The sequence below is a fragment of the Carassius gibelio genome, chromosome A12 (assembly GCF_023724105.1).
Source record: "Carassius gibelio isolate Cgi1373 ecotype wild population from Czech Republic chromosome A12, carGib1.2-hapl.c, whole genome shotgun sequence".
Classification (NCBI taxonomy): domain Eukaryota; kingdom Metazoa; phylum Chordata; class Actinopteri; order Cypriniformes; family Cyprinidae; genus Carassius; species Carassius gibelio.
The window spans coordinates 10,655,811-10,673,670 of record NC_068382.1 but is presented as its reverse complement, the minus strand read 5'-3'; the positions used below and the strand labels follow the sequence as shown (position 1 = coordinate 10,673,670).

At 39.6% G+C, this 17,860-nt stretch overlaps 1 protein-coding gene and 1 non-coding gene across 5 annotated transcripts; one reads left to right on the top strand and one right to left on the bottom strand.

Moving 5' to 3' along the window:
* Positions 1–5,777: 5,777 nt before the first annotated feature.
* trnar-ccu (transfer RNA arginine (anticodon CCU)) lies at positions 5,778–5,850 on the bottom strand. The gene has a single exon. It is a non-coding gene; the product is annotated as a tRNA-Arg (tRNA).
* Positions 5,851–5,993: 143 nt separating this feature from the next.
* Positions 5,994–16,562, top strand: LOC128025727 (WD repeat domain phosphoinositide-interacting protein 3-like). Of its 4 annotated transcripts, XR_008186210.1 has the most exons (11): positions 5,996–6,445; positions 7,119–7,193; positions 11,235–11,336; positions 11,530–11,617; positions 12,588–12,682; positions 12,804–12,994; positions 14,609–14,694; positions 14,782–14,883; positions 15,009–15,130; positions 15,274–15,470; positions 16,311–16,562. XR_008186210.1 is itself a non-coding variant. In XM_052612260.1 (10 exons), the coding sequence occupies exons 1-10, from the start codon at positions 6,379–6,381 to the stop codon at positions 15,378–15,380; spliced, it is 1,035 nt and encodes a 344-aa protein (XP_052468220.1). In that variant the 5' UTR covers positions 5,996–6,378; the 3' UTR covers positions 15,381–16,562. The 4 variants fall into 4 exon arrangements, 3 of the variants coding, with proteins under 3 accessions (XP_052468221.1, XP_052468222.1, XP_052468220.1); XM_052612260.1 differs by having other exon boundaries at positions 15,274–16,562; XM_052612261.1 differs by lacking the exon at positions 7,119–7,193 and having other exon boundaries at positions 5,994–6,445; positions 15,274–16,562.
* The last annotated feature ends 1,298 nt before the right edge of the window (positions 16,563–17,860 follow it).

Here is a 17,860-nt window from a genome sequence, read left to right as displayed (position 1 = left end):
CATCGACTGATACTGTATGAACACAAACCAGCAGGAGAAACTTGACCAAAATCAGCTTTTATGTTCAGGCAAAGGATTGAACAGAATGGAGGCAAGTCATTAATGACTGAATTTATATGTTTAGGTGACCTGACCCTTTAAAACCCCAAATAGAAACTGTATTGAATGTATGCATGCATTAATATTATAGTAGAACATCGAAAAAAAAAGCTTTAAGAAATAAGCAGCTTTATTGAGCATTTTTCTGCCCAAGACACAAAAAAAGCATTCACAAAATTCACATTTACATGTATTAATTGGCCAGACACTTTTATCTGAAGTGACTTACAGTGCTGTTATTACAGGATCTCAATCCCTCTGGAGTCACCTGGAGTAAAGACACACCGGTGGAGATTGATCCAGAAACCTTCTGCTCACCAATCCAGTTCACTACACCACAGAAATAATGAAGCTATAGCAAATTAACATGCAATTGTAAAAAATATCAAATTAAATTCAGCAATAAATAGAATGCTGACAACATGATATAAAGTGTTTTACTCTTTATAAATGTTTTACAGGTCGTGGTGCTCATGGTGAGCAGACACAGATGTTTGGAGCAGACACAGCAGCAGTCAGATCGTCCCGCACACGTTCTCCTGCTCTTGTTCAGGGTTGTGTGGTTCAGGGTCTTCATCATGGTCTTCCTCATCCTCTCTGTGCACTCAGACAAGGACTCGAAGTCTCTCTCTCTCATCATGATCAGATTCAGTCTGACTGCAGCAGTGAGGGACCTGATGGACCGATGTGGATTCACCGTCTGTAAACATTAAAAAACAGAACACTGTCTGAATAAAGTTCTGTTTCATGTGTTGTTGACTTATTATTTTATTTATTGTGATGGTTACTTCTTATTTATTATTTTACTTGTTTATTCATGTCTCCTGTTGTTGTCAGTAAATAAAATATAGTCTAATTTGTTTCATTAACACATGCATTCATTAATTACTTGACTGAATATTTAGATGTATTCATCTTGGCTGCATTTGTCTAGTGTGAAGTCATGCATAGATATGAAAAAAAAATTGTTTTACAATATATGTATATATGTATAATTATTAGTCACCATTTATCATTATTATTGTTGATAAGTTAAGCTAGAAATGCTTTCTGAGGTAATCTTAATTTCTAAGTAGTAATACTTACATTTTTCAAGTGTAAAATCAACATTCTTATCCAAAGCCGAGATCTTCAAGCAGCTGATCAACGTCTTAAATGTGCAGATATTACAAATACTGCAAAAGCTGAGGAAACCCGTACGAGGTAGGGTTGTGGAGTTACTGATGCTATGAAGGGTTTAATCTTCAAGGATTAAACTGGGTCATGTCAATAGAGTTAAAACATAAAAACAATACAAATATATTGGTTAAACTACAAAAACAATAAAAGGGCTTTTGTGTATTCAACAAGACCACAAAAGAAGCAAATTGCATCAACATCAAAATATTTAGATATTAAATATTAAACCTGTAGCAGTCAGTCATATATTTGAAGTTGTTGCGCTTGTTTTAACGTCATAGGTCACATGATAACGTAAACATGGCGGAATTCATTCATACTCAACGAGATTTGGCTGTACTCTTTTAGTACTCGTTAAGTACTTATTGAAATTAAGTACCTACTCATTAAGTATGCGATTTCGGACGCAGCCAATGTATGTCTCTCTTTGTTAACACACCTGATTCAGATAGATACAGACGGTTGGTCTGGGAACGTCACGTGATTTGAATTTAGCCCGTGGGGGAAAACATTGCATTGGCGCCAATTGAAATACACGGGACAATCATGCAGAAGAGTTGCTGTGTCGTCTTCTGTACCTCCAATAAACTAACAAATTATGAATTTAAGTTCTACATCCTTCCTAATAAACATACAGAGCCAGAAAGGATGACAAAATGGCTACAAGCAATAAGTTGTGAGGATGATCAAGGGAAGTTGTGGAATCCCAAGACTAAGCATGTGTGTGTGTGCAGTCGGCATTTCATCACACAGGCAGGCTATATTAACATCGTGTTCATTATTAACGTTATCAAAACTGTGTAAGGTTGTTTCAGAAAGTGGCATGCATATATAATTAGCCTTATCATTCTACCTGAAGCAAAATATGTAACGTTAGCCTAGTGTCGAACATAAACCCGTTTACCCACTTAAAAAAGCGTGGACACGAAACAACTTAGTTTTGTGTCAGAACTTTTACACTTTCATTCATAAATTCACCCCATCTGTGTTTGCGAAACGATTGAATTGCGGAATCCAGTCAAAAATAGAACTTCTTGTATAAAGCAGAACATCACAGAATTAGGCTATTTTTGAATGAATTCTACAGTACGGCTGTAAAATGAATCAAATATCGATCTGGACTAGTGTATATGAATATAAAAGTTAAAAGAGATTACAATTGTTCTACGTGTCTCTGGGAATGAGAGCTCAATATGTGCATTTTGTCATTCAAATACACACAATGTTCGCAGTGTTTTCTCCCACACCGACTCCGCCCTCGCCACGCCCCCAGCTATGACTAGATGCTGACTGTATGTATAATTCAGCTCGTAAGAAGTGAGCTCCGTGCATGAACTGTGTTCCGATTGACATGGTCTTCACTTCGGAACATTCATTCACGGATTTGCGTTGCGCAACGTCCATCTGCACACACGGACAAGTGTGACATCATATACCTCTGTTAATCAACACAATTTAAATTCACATCTCGCACAGTTCAATGGACTTTGAATGGAACATATTTGTTTGCTTCGAACTGGAATCATGGCAGAATATCCTGTGATGTCCACTTTGCAGGGCACTTATGTTCAAATAGAACAAATGTCTGAAGCAATAAGAGAAACATACAGAGCAGAGTATGCAGAGCAGTGGGGCGCGAGGACTGGAATTGAGAACTGCTGCCTTAGACAATACTTCCGTTGTCTCCCTTTCTGTCTGAACAGTACACAAATATTTTCTTGAAAAATTACTTACCTACTATATAGTAGGAGAAAATAGTACTTGAAGAAAGTAGTAAAAGAGTAGGCAATAAATCCATTGATGTCCTACTGCTTCAGCCCAGATTCTGAAGTGAAAAGTGACACTTTTCTATCCCAGGAGGTCTTTATTTTTTTGTAATTTACTTAAAAAAGCAAACTTTCTTATATTCTATATAGGCTCTTTTCTATCCATGATCAGATTCCAGTCTGACTGCAGCAGTGAATCATGGACGGTATGAGACGGTATGATGGACGGTAGAGACCTGTGAAGGTGGACACTGCGGTCAGAACTGGCACAGCTGTGTTGAGATGCAGTAGGATGTGGGTCCACTGTTTGTAAATATGTGATTGTAACGATACGACCTTTGTAATCATCGGGAAGGAGGAGGCAGGAACCGGCGCACAATCAAAATGAACTTTAATGACACAAAATAAATACAAAACAGCGGACCAGCCCCTCGCGGACGACTGGTGCGCGCAAATAAAAAGCAAACATAAAATAATGTCCCAGGCCTGGTCCTCTCTCGTCCTTCACTATAGTCGCTCCAGTTTTATATCCTTCCATCTCCTACGTGGGACTCGATACTGGCGGTGGGGCGCAGGTGCAGCTCATCTCCAATCACTACACCTGGCCTCACTCCTCGTTCCCACGCCTCTCGGCCCCGCCCCACTCGCCACATACCCCCATCGCCCCTTGCAGGCCGGGGGGTACCCTCGAGACTGCGCTCTACTCCCCCCCCCCTTCCCTCCGGGGGGGACCGCTCACGGGGACCTGCGGGAACCTGGGGGTAGGACAGACGAGGCGAGAGAAAAGGAGATGGAAGGAGGAGCGACAGGGACGAGAGAGGGGAGAGAGGAAAAAAAAAAAAATTCCGGTTCCCAGATGTACTGCTGATCGGCCCTCCACCAGCTGGGTGATCTCCTCCACAGTGCCCGGCGGTGGCACTGGACGGCCCTCGGCGGACGGCACGACACTCCTCCGCCGCCCGGTGGACGGCGACGGCTCCTCCGATTTTGGGCAGCGGCAGGAGTCCTCCGTTCCCTGCCCCTCCGGATTCCATCACGGAGGCGGTAGGCTCCGGCCCCCTGGCGAACGGCGTCAACTCCTCCGCTCCCTCACGGACGGCAGCCGCCCCTCCATATCGTGGGCGGCCGGCAGCGAGCTCGCCCGTCCTCGGCAACTCGCTCCAGCCCACCGCCTCGAGCGTCCATGGCGGCACATACTTCGCCTGCTTGAGGGCACCGCGGATTCACCACAGCAGCGAGGGATCTTCAGCAGCGCATCCCTCCTTCTCCCGGGCTTCGGCACCACTGTAACGATATAATCTCCATACTCATCGGGAAGAAGGAGGCCCCTCACGGACGACTGACGCGCACAAATAAATGCCAAAACATAAAATAATGTCCCAGGCCTGGTCCTCTCTCGTCCTTCACGGTCGTCGCTCCAGTTTTATATCCTTCCATCTCCTACGTGGGACTCGATACTGGCGGTGGGGCGCAGGTGCAGCTCATCTCCAATCACTACACCTGGCCTCACTCCTCGTTCCCATGCCTCTCGGCCCCGCCCCACTCGCCACAGTGATGTTTTCTTGAATTGATACACTTAGATTACACTTTGTTTTTTATTTTGTTGTTCACTTGTAATTTATTTATTTATTGTGATGGTTACTTTTATTAATTTTTTTTTTAGTATAAAACCTACAGTTTTCTTCAAAGGTGAAATCTTCGAGCAGCTGCCTGACGTATCCTCTCTGCAGATGTTGTAAAACAGTGAGGAAAACCGGTACATATTCAAGAGATGATGATTATGGATTTATTTGGGTTATAAATAATGTATTTAAGGACAAAACCGTGGGTTACATTAGTAGGGTTAAGAACTTAAATCAGCCCATAATGTATTGGTTCTACTACAATTTACAAAATAAATGGGCAGCTGTTTCATCAACGAGACCACAAAATTTGGCAAGTTTTATCAGTCGTTACAGATAGATGAATTGAACCTGTCGCTCATCTATTTTGCTTTTAATTTGTTGTTCTTGTTATTATGTTGTAGGTCACACGAAAACATCAACATGCCAGATGACGTCCAGATCACATTCATTCTTACTGTATTCGGGCTATAGAGTAGGTACTCTTTAAGCGCTCCTTAAGTGAGTATGTGGTTTCGGACGCAGCCAATGACTTATAAAGCAGGACAAGTTCAGTTCTGGAGGGCCACCGTCCTGCAGAATTTAGATCCAAACTAACCTGAAACAGCTAATCAAGGTCTTCAAGATCATTAGAGAGCTACTGTCAGGAGTGTTTAATTAGGGTTGGAGCTAAACTCTGCAGGACAGCGACCCTCCAGCACCAAAGCTGCCCATTCCTGTCATAAAGGCACTTACTGCCACCTACTGGCAGTTTTACTTTCTTATTTAGAGAGTAATTATATCAATATATGCATTTAAAAAAGAAAGAAAGAAAGAAACAAACAAACAAAAGTATATAAATACATATATATTTAATATGTATAATGCTTTTGTTTTGTTTTCCGACAATAGTAAGTAATCACTCGATCATTACAGCCGGTCTGTAATGCACTTTACTCTTGTTGCATGTTAATCACCGGGGCCCTTCAGCTAAAAAGATGTTAAAACATGAGTATCATCTCCCGCAGTGACTCTGTGACATTAGATGATCTAAAATGTATCCAGCTTTGTAATGTACTAAACCTAACTCCAGAATGAGACAGAAAAAAAAGAAAAAGAAACAAAAAGCAGTCACCCCAGATGGGACTCGAACCCACAATCCCTGGCTTAGGAGGCCAGTGCCTTATCCATTAGGCCACTGGGGCAGTATCTAACTGTAGATGAAACAGTTTGATACTTATTCGATGTTTCGCGGCAGACTCATTGTATTCTTTTAGAAAGTATTTTAATATCGTGTGCAAAACCTTTTACGGCCATTTAAATTAATATTTAACAAAGTCACGTTGTTCTTAAAGTACAGAATACTGCATACTTTAAAATATCGAGCTGTTTGCAAAAGTCAATCTTAGTCATGTGTAGACCACAGTAAGTTCTGTTTCCGTAATATCTGACCTCGAGCGAGCGCCGCAGTGAGGTATAACCACTGATATATATACGACTGTTTTCTATATTATAGATCAGTGGGTATAACTCTATTATCGCTGATAACAGGAGAGAGCGGGAGCTTCAGGCGCGCTGCAGACTTTATTTTCTGACTGGAGCGAGTCCCGATGCGATGTTAACAGCGCTAGCGTTAGCGTTAGCCTGCCAGCTCGAGCCTTCTGTCAGGAATGGTAGCCTTTAGTTAGGCTAACAATCTTTTCATTCAGATTAGCCAAATAACGCCCAGCACTATGAATTTATTGCCATCAAATCCGCACGGTAATGGATTACTTTATGCTGGATTTAACCAGGATCACGGTAAGATGTTTATTGTTAACTAAAGCTAACATCACTCTGATATTAACGTTTCCCTTATGAATCACAGAGACCAGTGAACTCTTATTGTTCTTAAACAAATACATTTGAAAAATTGAAATAGATGTGATGTGTTTTGATTATTTGATATTAAACTTCATAAACACGATTGCTGTTTTGCCTAGCAAGCTAACGAACTCGATCAGCTGGTTAGCCATAAAGATCATTCACATGAGCGTCTAATGCTAGCGCTAGCTCAACTGCTGGAATGACTTTCAGGAGATAAATCTCTACATTTGGATTTCAGTGAACTTGATTAACACTTAAATACAATGTGACGTTTGTTTAAATCCGACTGCGTGCTGCAATAATAACTGTAATGTGGTTCAACTAACGTTAACTGAGGCATCGCCTGATCTATATAATGACTATTCTTTTTTATCGAGGTTATTATATCTCTATTATAGATCAGTGGTTCAAACTGAGGATTTATGCAGGTTAAGTGACACTCTGCACCAAATCAGAACCGGAATTCATGAAACAGTGACTGCTCATGTGATATTGATGTCTTCATCTGGAGGTTTAGTTTTAGTTAATCTCTTGAAGTTGAAGGTGAAACAGTACAGCAACAGAAAATCCCAGTATTTCCCTTGAAATGTGATTTTCCCTTCACCAGGATGTTTTGCGTGTGGGATGGAGAATGGATTCAGGGTTTATAACACAGACCCTCTTAAAGAAAAGGAAAAGCAAGGTGAGACAGCTGTTTTCTCTGACACGTGTTAAACACAGACTGACTGGAAAATAGTGATGTGTCGTAGTGATGTGTCGTTCTTCATTTTGAACGAATCTTTAATGTGACTCGGGAAGAACGAGTCGTCTCGGGGAGTGAGTCGTTCAGTCGCGCATGCGCATTATTCCATAGGTTCTGTTCTAGTCTTAGTAATTCACCTGTCAGTCAATGCAGTCTTGAGCCGGAAAGAGAATTGATTAGTTCATAGTTCGGGTCTATCGGGTTTTTGACTCGTTCCTCAATCACCTGACAGCCCCATACGCTAATCCCATAGACAGTAAAAGATGCAATATGAGCCGGAAAGAGAATTGATTAGTTCATCTCATGAGTCTTCGGGTCGAGTCATTCCTTAATCACGTGACAGACCCATACGCTTAAACCATAGACAGTAAAAGAATGCAGAGAATTGAATAGTTCATCTTTCGGTTCTTCGGGTTTTTCGTTCTTTTGTCCTGTGATGTGACAACATTGGCTAGAGTAATTAGTTAATTTACAACTTTCCTTACAAAATGGGTGCGTAGTACTTATTTATTATTAGTATTATTTACTCTTACGGTAACGTGATGCATTTCTGGTTTCAAATTGTTGCTTTTAATTTCTGTCATGGTGGTACTTTTCCATAACACTGAATGTGGAAAGAAAGAGTTGGTTATGCTTAAAATGTTGATCTTTTTCTGTCTGTTTGTTTGTTTGTTTTTGTTTAGTTGTGCAGTTATTAAATCAGATTGTCTATGTAAACCATACTTTTGTGACATATGACACTTTATAAACATTAAAAAACACTGTGTACATACTTTTGAATTGTTGTTTATTGTTTATTTTTGTGTCAGAAAAGCTTTGTAACAAAGAGGACAACTATTCCAAAATAAATTAAAATAATAAAAATGTAAATAATTAAAAATGAAATAAAAATTAAAAGATAATAAAGCCACAGGGTCTAATAACCTTAACAAATGAACTTTAAAAGTACAATATAAAAAAAAGAAAAACTAAATATTGCACAACAAGCTTTGCTTTTTTTACATAATAATTTTAAATGAATGCGTTTTAAAATAAATAACACTTATGTGCCAAAATAAAAACTTTATATCAAAGAGGATAACTATTCCCAAAATAATTTTAAACCATTTGAATAAAAAATAAATGAAAATTAAGAGATACTAAAGCTACGGAGCCTTATAACAATAACAAATTACCTTTAAAATCACAAAAACAAAAATATTGCACAATAAGATAGTCTTTTTCTAAATAAATAAAAATAAATAAGCTTTAAAATAAAAAAAACACACTGTGGTTATATTTTTAGGACTTGCTTTTTATTCATGTTTGCATTTTAATAAAAAAACAAACTCCCTGACCTTGGATGGGCTGAGTCTGTGAGTTCTTCTATCTGAGATAATCTGCCCAGTTTTAGAAAAAAAAAAAAATCAGATGGCACGGATGTGGCCTCAATGCAAAGTCTTGTCTTTGTGACTTCAGAAAGGCTTTTGTATACTGGTGAACATCTCCTCCACCAGGCAGACTGGCTCTGCAAGGTTGGCCCGCATCTCCATCATAGCATCTGAGGTCTTAGAAGAGGTAGCAGAAGGCCTCAAGCTTGCTACCCTTTCGTCAAAGTCTTCCCAAAACATGGCCCCTGCACTGGCAGTGAACCAGGATCTGAAACGCCTCACTCTGAGCTGGGTTAAAACTGTTAAAGCTGAAGTTATCATAACCTTAATGTCTTAAACTAAAATTAATAATTCAAATTCAAAATGTTATTTGCTTTTAATGTATGTCATTATGTCCTTTTTTGAGAAATCTTCTTATACATATATTACACCAATATGTCAAGTCTGCCTAGGAAAAGCAATTATTATACCAGCAAACTCAAAATTGGAGTAAAAATGAACAAACTAGTCTATAAATACTTTTTATTGTAAACTTGGATTATTATATTATTATATAGCCTAGTGTTTATTTACCGATAGACAGTCAAGAAGACAAATTAATCAATATGTTATTTGTAACAGGGTTTTATTTATTTATAAAATAATAACAAACCATAGATCCTCAACAAACAGTAACAAAAACACAGTGACAGAAATGTCAGAAATAGCGCATGGGTCTGTCACGTGATTAAGGAACGAGTCAAACTCGACCCGAAAGACTCATGAGATGAACTAATTAATTCTCTTTCCGGCTCGAGACCGCATTGGTTTCGCGTATGGGGCTGTACGTGATTAAGGAATGACTTAAACCCGAAGACTTCTTGTCAGATAAGAGGTGAGATGAGCTAATCACAGACTGAAAACCCAGGTAAAGAATGAATATTTTTTTCTGTATCTTATAGCATTTTATTTTTGTATTGTTTGTTGTGTGATCAACGTTTGCATAAGTACTAGATGTGTTGGGGAGGTAGCACTTAATATTTTAATAACATTTTGCTAAAATGGACGAAATGACTCGAAAAAAGATTCGTTCATTTTGCTGAACGAGACTCAAAAGTCCGAGTCGGTAAAATGATCCGAACTTCCCATCACTAATGTGTCGTTCGTGAACGAATCGTTATTTTTGAACGAATCTTTTAGTTGAACGAATCATTCTGGTTCACGTAATCCACTGACTCATATTTCTCGTTCACTGAAGTTCCTCCTTCCACAGTAGCGCGGCGCTATTAGCAGCAGCTCGGTGAAATATTTCATCCTGTCAAAGGGTCACTCGACCTCGAGCCAATAGCCTTCGAGTATGAGATGTGACGGAGCATGTGATTTGTTGAATGCAGTGAACGAATACGCCCTTCACTGAACGAGTTTCATATGAGTCTGAACGAGATCTAGAGATCTTATCGTTCATGAACGAAATGACTGAACTGGTACACATGTCGTTCGCGAACAAGTTGATTGAATGGATACATGTTGTTCGAGAATGATATTAATTGGTACATAGCTTATCTCGTTCGTGAATGAAATGAATGAGAGTAAACCGGGTCAGTTGGCCATTTAGCGTGTCAATCTCGCAAAATGCAAAGCGGAGTTATAGGTACTGTGCACATACGCTTGTTTTCATATTTAGCATACAGAACATAATTTCACTTTCAATCCCCGATTTATGAATGTGAATGTATAGGCTAATATATGAACTGTCTGACCAAACAATTAAAATGATAATTATGTAAGAAAACCTTGTGTTTTGTTCATCTGAACAACTTAAATAGACTTTATATATTGAATGCGATTATGCACACAATTTAATAAAGCCAAATCAGTTTTTGTAACAAGTGAATACGTTCGTTGACTTAAGACACTCTTTTTCGCCACCTGCTGGCATATTTGATGTAATACGAAGAAATAGTCACTGATGAATCTGAACGAATCATTTTGTTGAACGAACTGAAAATGAACGAATCTCTTGAAAGAATCATAATTTCCACCACTACTGGTAACATCATATATTAAAACAATATCTGGAAGTTAACTTTAGATTTTTCCACATGCTAAAACTTACCTCACAATCAGAATTCGTGCTCTGCATTTAACCCATCCGAAGTATGCACACACACACACACACACACACACACACACACACACCTGGAGCAGTGGGCATCATTTATGCTGTGGTGCTCGGGGAGCAGTTAGGGGTTCGGTGTCTTGCTCAAGGGCACCTCAGTCGTGGTATTGCCGGCCCAAGATTCGAATCCACAACCCAAGAGTTAGGAGGCAAACTCTTTAACCACTAGGCCACGACTCAACCGCCCCCCCCCCCCTCCATTTCCTTTTGTCTTTTTTCTGGCAGAAGTTATTTCTGTGGATGCATGTTGAGTCAGAAATGATTTTTCCAGAGCAGTTACAGACACACACACACACACACACACACACACACACACACACACACACACCTAGTCCACGACGGTCAATGTCAACATGTCTTTTAGAAACATAAGGACTAGCATGTAGCCCGAGTTATTCTTTCACCCATCAGTGTTTCTGGGAGACTCATTAATCTCATTAATTCTTCTCTCAGAGTTTCTTGAGGGAGGAGTTGGTCACGTGGAGATGCTCTTTCGATGCAATTATCTTGCGATTGTTGGAGGTGGGAAAAAACCAAAATACCCTCCCAATAAAGGTATATTTCTCTTTGAGATGGCTGTTTGATGGATTTATGGAATAATTTGCTGAGGTTTTAAACATGTTAAACCGTGTTTAATGCAGGTTCTCCTGGATTTTGCTTCCGGTTGATATATTAAAACTCTGCTAAATTATTTCAGCAAGTAAATCTGTAAAAACACATTTTTGCTTCTTTTCTGTCTTTGTGTTAGTGATGATTTGGGATGACCTCAAGAAAAAGACAGTGATCGAGATTGAGTTTTCCACGGAGGTCAAAGCCGTTAAACTTCGCCGTGACAGGTATTGAACTATTTTGTTCATTTAGTTGTATTCTTCATTTAATAATATTTGTCTGACCATGAACATATCTGACAACTGATTTAAAAAAAAAAAAAAAAAAATAGCAGATGATTTCATTGCATTGATAATGAAAGTTTCAAGAGAACGTGCAAAGATCCAGTATCACAAATGCAGTATACAGTAATGAGTCTCATATTAAATACTGGCACAGTGTAGCTGTAACTTCTGCTTGGGTTAAGCTTTAACATCGACTCAAACAGTAATGAAGTAAACTTCATGATACTGCACGAGTTCAAACCATAACAGAAACTCTTGAAACATATTTATATATAAGTTAAAACACATCAAAACATCAAGTGTCTTCGAAATATATATATTTTTAATTAGTAAATGTTGCTTTTTAAAATGAATAGGACCAAGAGTTATCTAACAGTAGATGTGTATTAAAGCTACTTCAGTAACCTTGTGCTACTGTCAGTTTCGTGAGGGACAGGTTCACTCCTGCATTTAAATATATTTATCTCTCCTCTGTTTGTGGTCATTGGTAATCTTTGCAGCATGAAGAACAACACTTTTATTCAATTTGTGAATGGATTATAGACCAAAAGTAAGCTTTCTTCATAAACCCTGAAGATGTCAATCACTTTACGCTGTGAGTTCTGCACTCTCACATTATAATCAATGAAGACATCACATCTACTCTTCACTGGTTCTAGTGAGAGTTGATTATGAGCTCACGCTGACAGCAAACGATCGAGAGGATTCTGACTAACCTGGACACCTCGTGATGTAAACATTGAGCAGCACATCAAAAACACATTAGAAACAGAAACCTTTGAAGCTCTTGAGAGTGCACACAAACACACACGGAGTCACTCAGGGTCTGTGGACTTGTTAGGAAAACACTGAAGATTCACTCAAGTTCCTTATAAAGAACCAACAGCTACATGCGGTTTGTTCTGTGTTTCAGGATTGTGGTGGTCCTGGATTCTATGATTAAAGTTTTCACGTTTACTCACAATCCTCATCAGCTGCATGTCTTTGAAACATGCTATAACCCTAAAGGTAAGTCGTGAAGCAGCGATTGATCCGTGCTCTTAGATACTGAACCACAAGCGTGTGCTGTTGATCTGAACTTCACAGGACAAAGCCGTTTTCTTGACGCTCACTCTGGCCATCTCTGCAGGTTTGTGTGTCTTGTGCCCAAACAGCAACAATTCCTTGCTAGCGTTCCCAGCCACTCACTCCGGACACGTTCAGATCGTAGACCTGGCCAACACAGAGAAGCCGCCCGTGGATATTCCTGCACACGAAGGAGCTTTGTGCTGCATCGCTCTCAATCTGCAGGGCACACGGATCGCCACGGCATCTGAGAAAGTCAGTTCACTTCACTCTTTATTAATCTTGTGTGTGTGACACACAGCTGTTTGATTATTGCAGCACTGCTTGTTAATCAAAGGGTGTGTTCACACTTCAAGTTCGGTTTGTTTGGTACGGACCAAAAAGGAAAATGATACATTTGTTCCTGATCCACTTAGCGTTCACATTGGCATTTTTGACAGTGAACCTAAAGGCATAGTGATACGTTCCCAACCTGATTGGTCGACTTGAATGACGTGTATTTATCGTGACGGAACTCACTTAACAAAAGATGCGTTAGACTTAAAGCAGCGCTGAAGGTGTGTGATATCAAATTTTAGTTTGTGAATATGAATATAGCCGCATTTTTACTGTTGGGCGAGCGGTTCCAAGCACTGTCAGGTACAGGTGTATTAGTCTGGTACAGTGTGTGCGTGTGTGTGTGTGCGCGTGTGTGTGTGTGTGCGCGTGCGTGACGTCGCTTCTCTGTTGCCTGGCTACCAGTTTCTCCACAGCTAGCTAAACGGTAGCGCGTATTTAATCAAAAAGCTACGCCTCGTTCAATAAAAAAAAAAAAAAAAAAACTGTCTGAGACTATTTGGTTCTGTGGAGGAAACATTTGCGCATTTTGATATTATACCTGTCGACGCCTTCTGTTTATTTTATTTTTTATTTTTCACATAGAATTTAAAATAGCCTATCAGATAAAAAAGGAGTCCCCAAAACAGAAATATCTGATCATCGTCCATATCGCTGTTTCTATTACACCTGCATTACCAAGACAGCGACTGACGCATTTGTATTGCATTCCAAAGAGCTCCGTTATCAGCCCCACAGTGGAAGATTAAACCGTATCCGTGCTGACTGATCCGGGTTCGGTTCGATACTGGAGAAGCCCATGAGTGAACGTCATGAATCAGTTCATCCGGAAGAGAAGAAGACCTCCGCTGTGTGAGAGCACTTTAGATCGAGGGAGGACAAGACAAAGACAGTGTGCCAGATATGTGATTTAAAACCATCCTACAACAGCTGACTTCTGTAAGTAGGATTATTATGTTTGTGTAAAATACGACCTTCTTTTATCCACTACCTTGAGTAATTTTACACGATAAAAACGTGCACTTAATTTGCTTGGAAAAAATAGAAAGAAACGGCAGCCATAAAAAAAAAAGTACAGTAGCCCAGCCTAATAAAACATTCTTTATATTAAAAATATTGCTCTTAAAAGACCTGTGTGTTCTGTATCACTAGTGCAGTGTCTGTTCTTTGGAGCATATAAGTCCTGCTCACGCTGTTCTGTAGTTTATTAAAAGATTATTCATTCTGAAGGAGTCTGTATTGCACCGAAATGTGACGCTTCACTCCCTTGGATTGGATGAATGGTTCACAACATAATATAAATGCTAACAGACAGGCAGACAGAGATTCCTGCCTTTATTAGAGAGAAAAATATGTTCAGCCGCCTCCCTCCGAAGCTTCAAATATTCGATGTTGATTACTACCGACGCTTCGAAGCTCAAAAGATGGTACTCGGACCAGCCCTATGAACCACACATGGCAAGTGTGAACACACCCTAAATGGCCAAGGAATGAGCCAGCGGTTGGCTAACGGAGAACATGTCTTCTGTGTAGGGGACCCTGATCAGAATATTTGACACTTCAGCTGGTCATCTCATTCAGGAGCTGAGAAGAGGATCACAGACTGCCAATATATACTGGTAATCACTGCATGCATGCTATCCTGTTCTGTTACTATAAAGATAATCTAATGTGTGCATTTATAACGGAGCGTATTTGTGTTTCAGCATCAATTTCAACCAGGATGCCTCTCTTATCTGCGTATCAAGTGACCACGGCACGGTCCACATATTTGCTGCAGAGGATCCCAAAAGGAACAAGCAGTCCAGGTTCGTGTTAAAGCACCCTAAAGGTTTTAGCACAAATCCTCAACTTTGTTATTGTCTGACATTTATATTCTGTGTTTCACTGTAAGTGTTTACTGTGCGCCTGTTTCCCGTGTGTCCTAACACAGCTTGGCATCGGCCAGTTTTCTCCCCAAGTATTTCAGCTCCAAATGGAGTTTCTCCAAGTTCCAGGTCCCGTCCGGTTCTCCCTGCGTCTGTGCCTTTGGAACAGAACCCAACGCTGTCATAGGTGAAATACAATTGGGTCGTATTTTTAAAAACAGTTATGAATATATTGCACTCATAGACATGTGCTGTGAATCATCAGACGTTCATGTACTGATATGACTAGCAGAACTGTTTAGTGACTAACTCTCACCGATCCTCCTGCAGCTATTTGTGCTGATGGCAGCTACTACAAGTTTGTGTTCAACCAAAAAGGGGAGTGTTCGAGGGATGTTTGCGCTCAGTTCCTGGAAATGACGGACGAGAAGATCTGAGCGTAGACACTACTTCATCTCCTTTCCTGACATCTCCAGAGGACTTGAGTGGCGTTCGTGACAGCTGTTTTGGAGATGAGCGTGACACAGGTGTGGAGGAGACCAAAAGAAACTCTAAAAGCTCTCTAGATGTAAACCAGAGAGGCCTTTCTTTCAACAAGTCGAGGGCTGACTTAAAACCTGTGACCCCAGAAAACACATTCTGTGGAGTGACGAGAGGGAACCCCCCCCCCCCCTTTTTTTTTTCTTTTTTTGAAAGGACAACATTTTTTTAATTGTCTTCCATTGGATTTTTAAAGCTTTGGATGTTGTTGGCTAGTTAGCGAGAGTGATTCTTGTCTGCTAACCCTAACGAATCTAATGTGATTGAGAGCAGCGCTGGCTGTAAACATGTACTTCATTCACACTATGTATTTGAAAAACCTTTGCGTTGTTTTTTTTGCTGTATGAACACAGGATACCGGATGAAAATGATGTAACTACATGGTATTTAGGCTAGTATAACACACATTTTATGGTGTAAAGGTGTGCTCTTCATTTCATGTAACACAAAATCTTTTTGTTGGCTATAACAAAATCTAATTAATATAATCAGTGCTTTCTAAAGGTTTGTTTCGGTCGCTGTACTATCACACAAGGGCCGTGATGCACATACACAACATATTAGGAGAGGAATGAGGAACCGTGTCGTCATATTTAGTCTCTTTACATTCTTAATGGATTAAAATAAAATGACCAACTCTCAAGTCCTGTTTTCTTCTCAAAGTAATTGAGAATAACTTTACAAGAGGTTAATTGTAATGTAAGTTGTACACTATTTAAACCTGGTCGCAGATGAATGCATCAAACCACATCTTTTTGTTTATTAGCTGCAAAATGATCACTTTCTGTAGTATTGCGTAGCCACTGACTGATCTTTCTCTTTTACAGACGAATGCGCTCAAATTCTGGCAAAGTGTCCATCTCGCACCTGAAGAACCCGGTGCTTATATGTTTGTCTAAATTCTTATAACCGTTCTTTGAAATGTATCTATAAGCTATTTTGTTACTATTTGATGCTTTTGTCATTGATAACATGCAAGTGATACATATAACTTCATGAAGATGATGATGTAAGCTGATCCCCACATCCCCACACAGTTCAGTATCATGACAAATTAAAGATGATTGTAAAATCAAGAATGGCTGTTCTTTCATGCAGTTCTGATTGTGACTGACATCAGATGTTTGTTAGAGACGATTCTTCTCTTGGTGGAAAGATGTGTGTGAGAGTGGTTTTAGGACTCTTTTAGGGGATTTTGTTTTGTGTGTGTATGGTTGTGTAAAGTGAGAGTGATTTCACCAAGTGCAATGTCCTGTTGATCCTGGAACAACATTCCTATCAACCAATAAGAATAGAGAGAGAGTCTTTTAAGGAAATATCTGTTTAAGGCTTATAGTCAGGGTTAGGTGCTTCTATACCCCTGTTAATCAGCTATCATTTCCCACTGATTTTAGAAACAAATTATGGGTAGGGGTATGGATTGGGTTAAATCTATATTTTGGACAATAATGTTGATCCAGGAACATATCTTACTTGGCAAAATCACAACGACCAGTTTTGTAATGAGATGAACATGGCAAAGGTAACCATGCAGATTTAGCTTGCATGTTGAGCTGTTGTTCACAGTGTATGGTGAAGAACATCTTCAAAATGATTAACTGATTTCTTCCATGTTATAGGACTTCTGCTCATGTTGCATCATATTTCCTTTTCTGTGTTTTTACAGTGCTGCGCATTACAACCAATCACACACGATTCCGTTGTTTTTATTAATGCAGTGGCCAACAAGATGCGCCAAGATGAGTCATCGCTGAAACACCGGAGTTTCATTCAGATGTACACATGACTGAAGAGATTCACTCATCAAACAGTGAACAACTGATTATATATTATTATTATTACAGGGGACAGTACTGATTATAACTGGAGGTTTTGTTGTTTTTGAGAGCTTAAACTTGTGCTACACTGAAGTCCATGAAGTTGATGATCAGATGAGTTTCTCAGACCACATTGCTAAAACTGTTCAATCCTGCAGATTTGCTTTATTCAACAAGCTCTTGTTCTGTCCAGGCTGGACTATTGCAATGCTCTCTTGGCAGGTCTTCCAGCCATTTCTATCAAACCTTTACAATTAATCCAGAACACGGCAGCAATATAAATTTTTAATGAGCCGAAAAATAATACACGTCACACCTCTGTTTATCAGTTTGGCTACCAATAGCTTCTCGCATAAAATACAAGGCACTGATGTTCGCATACAACACCACCACTGGCTCTGCATCCCTTTACCTAAATTCATTACTTCAGACTTACGTGCCTCTAGAAGCTTGGGTTCTGCAAGTGAATATCACTTTATTTTGCCATCCCAAAGAAGCACAAAATCACTTTTACAGACTTTTAAATGACAGGTGCAGGTCAAATAATTAGAATATCATCA

What these genes read in the sequence shown, in the direction of transcription:
- LOC128025727 (XM_052612260.1), top strand. Translation starts at nt 6,379, where the DNA reads ATGAATTTATTGCCATCAAATCCGCACGGTAATGGATTACTTTATGCT. An exon ending in TGGATTTAACCAGGATCACG is followed by an intron (nt 6,446 to 7,118) that starts GTAAGATGTTTA and finishes TCCCTTCACCAG; the next exon opens with GATGTTTTGCGTGTGGGATG. An exon ending in AGAACCCAACGCTGTCATAG is followed by an intron (nt 15,131 to 15,273) that starts GTGAAATACAAT and finishes ATCCTCCTGCAG; the next exon opens with CTATTTGTGCTGATGGCAGC.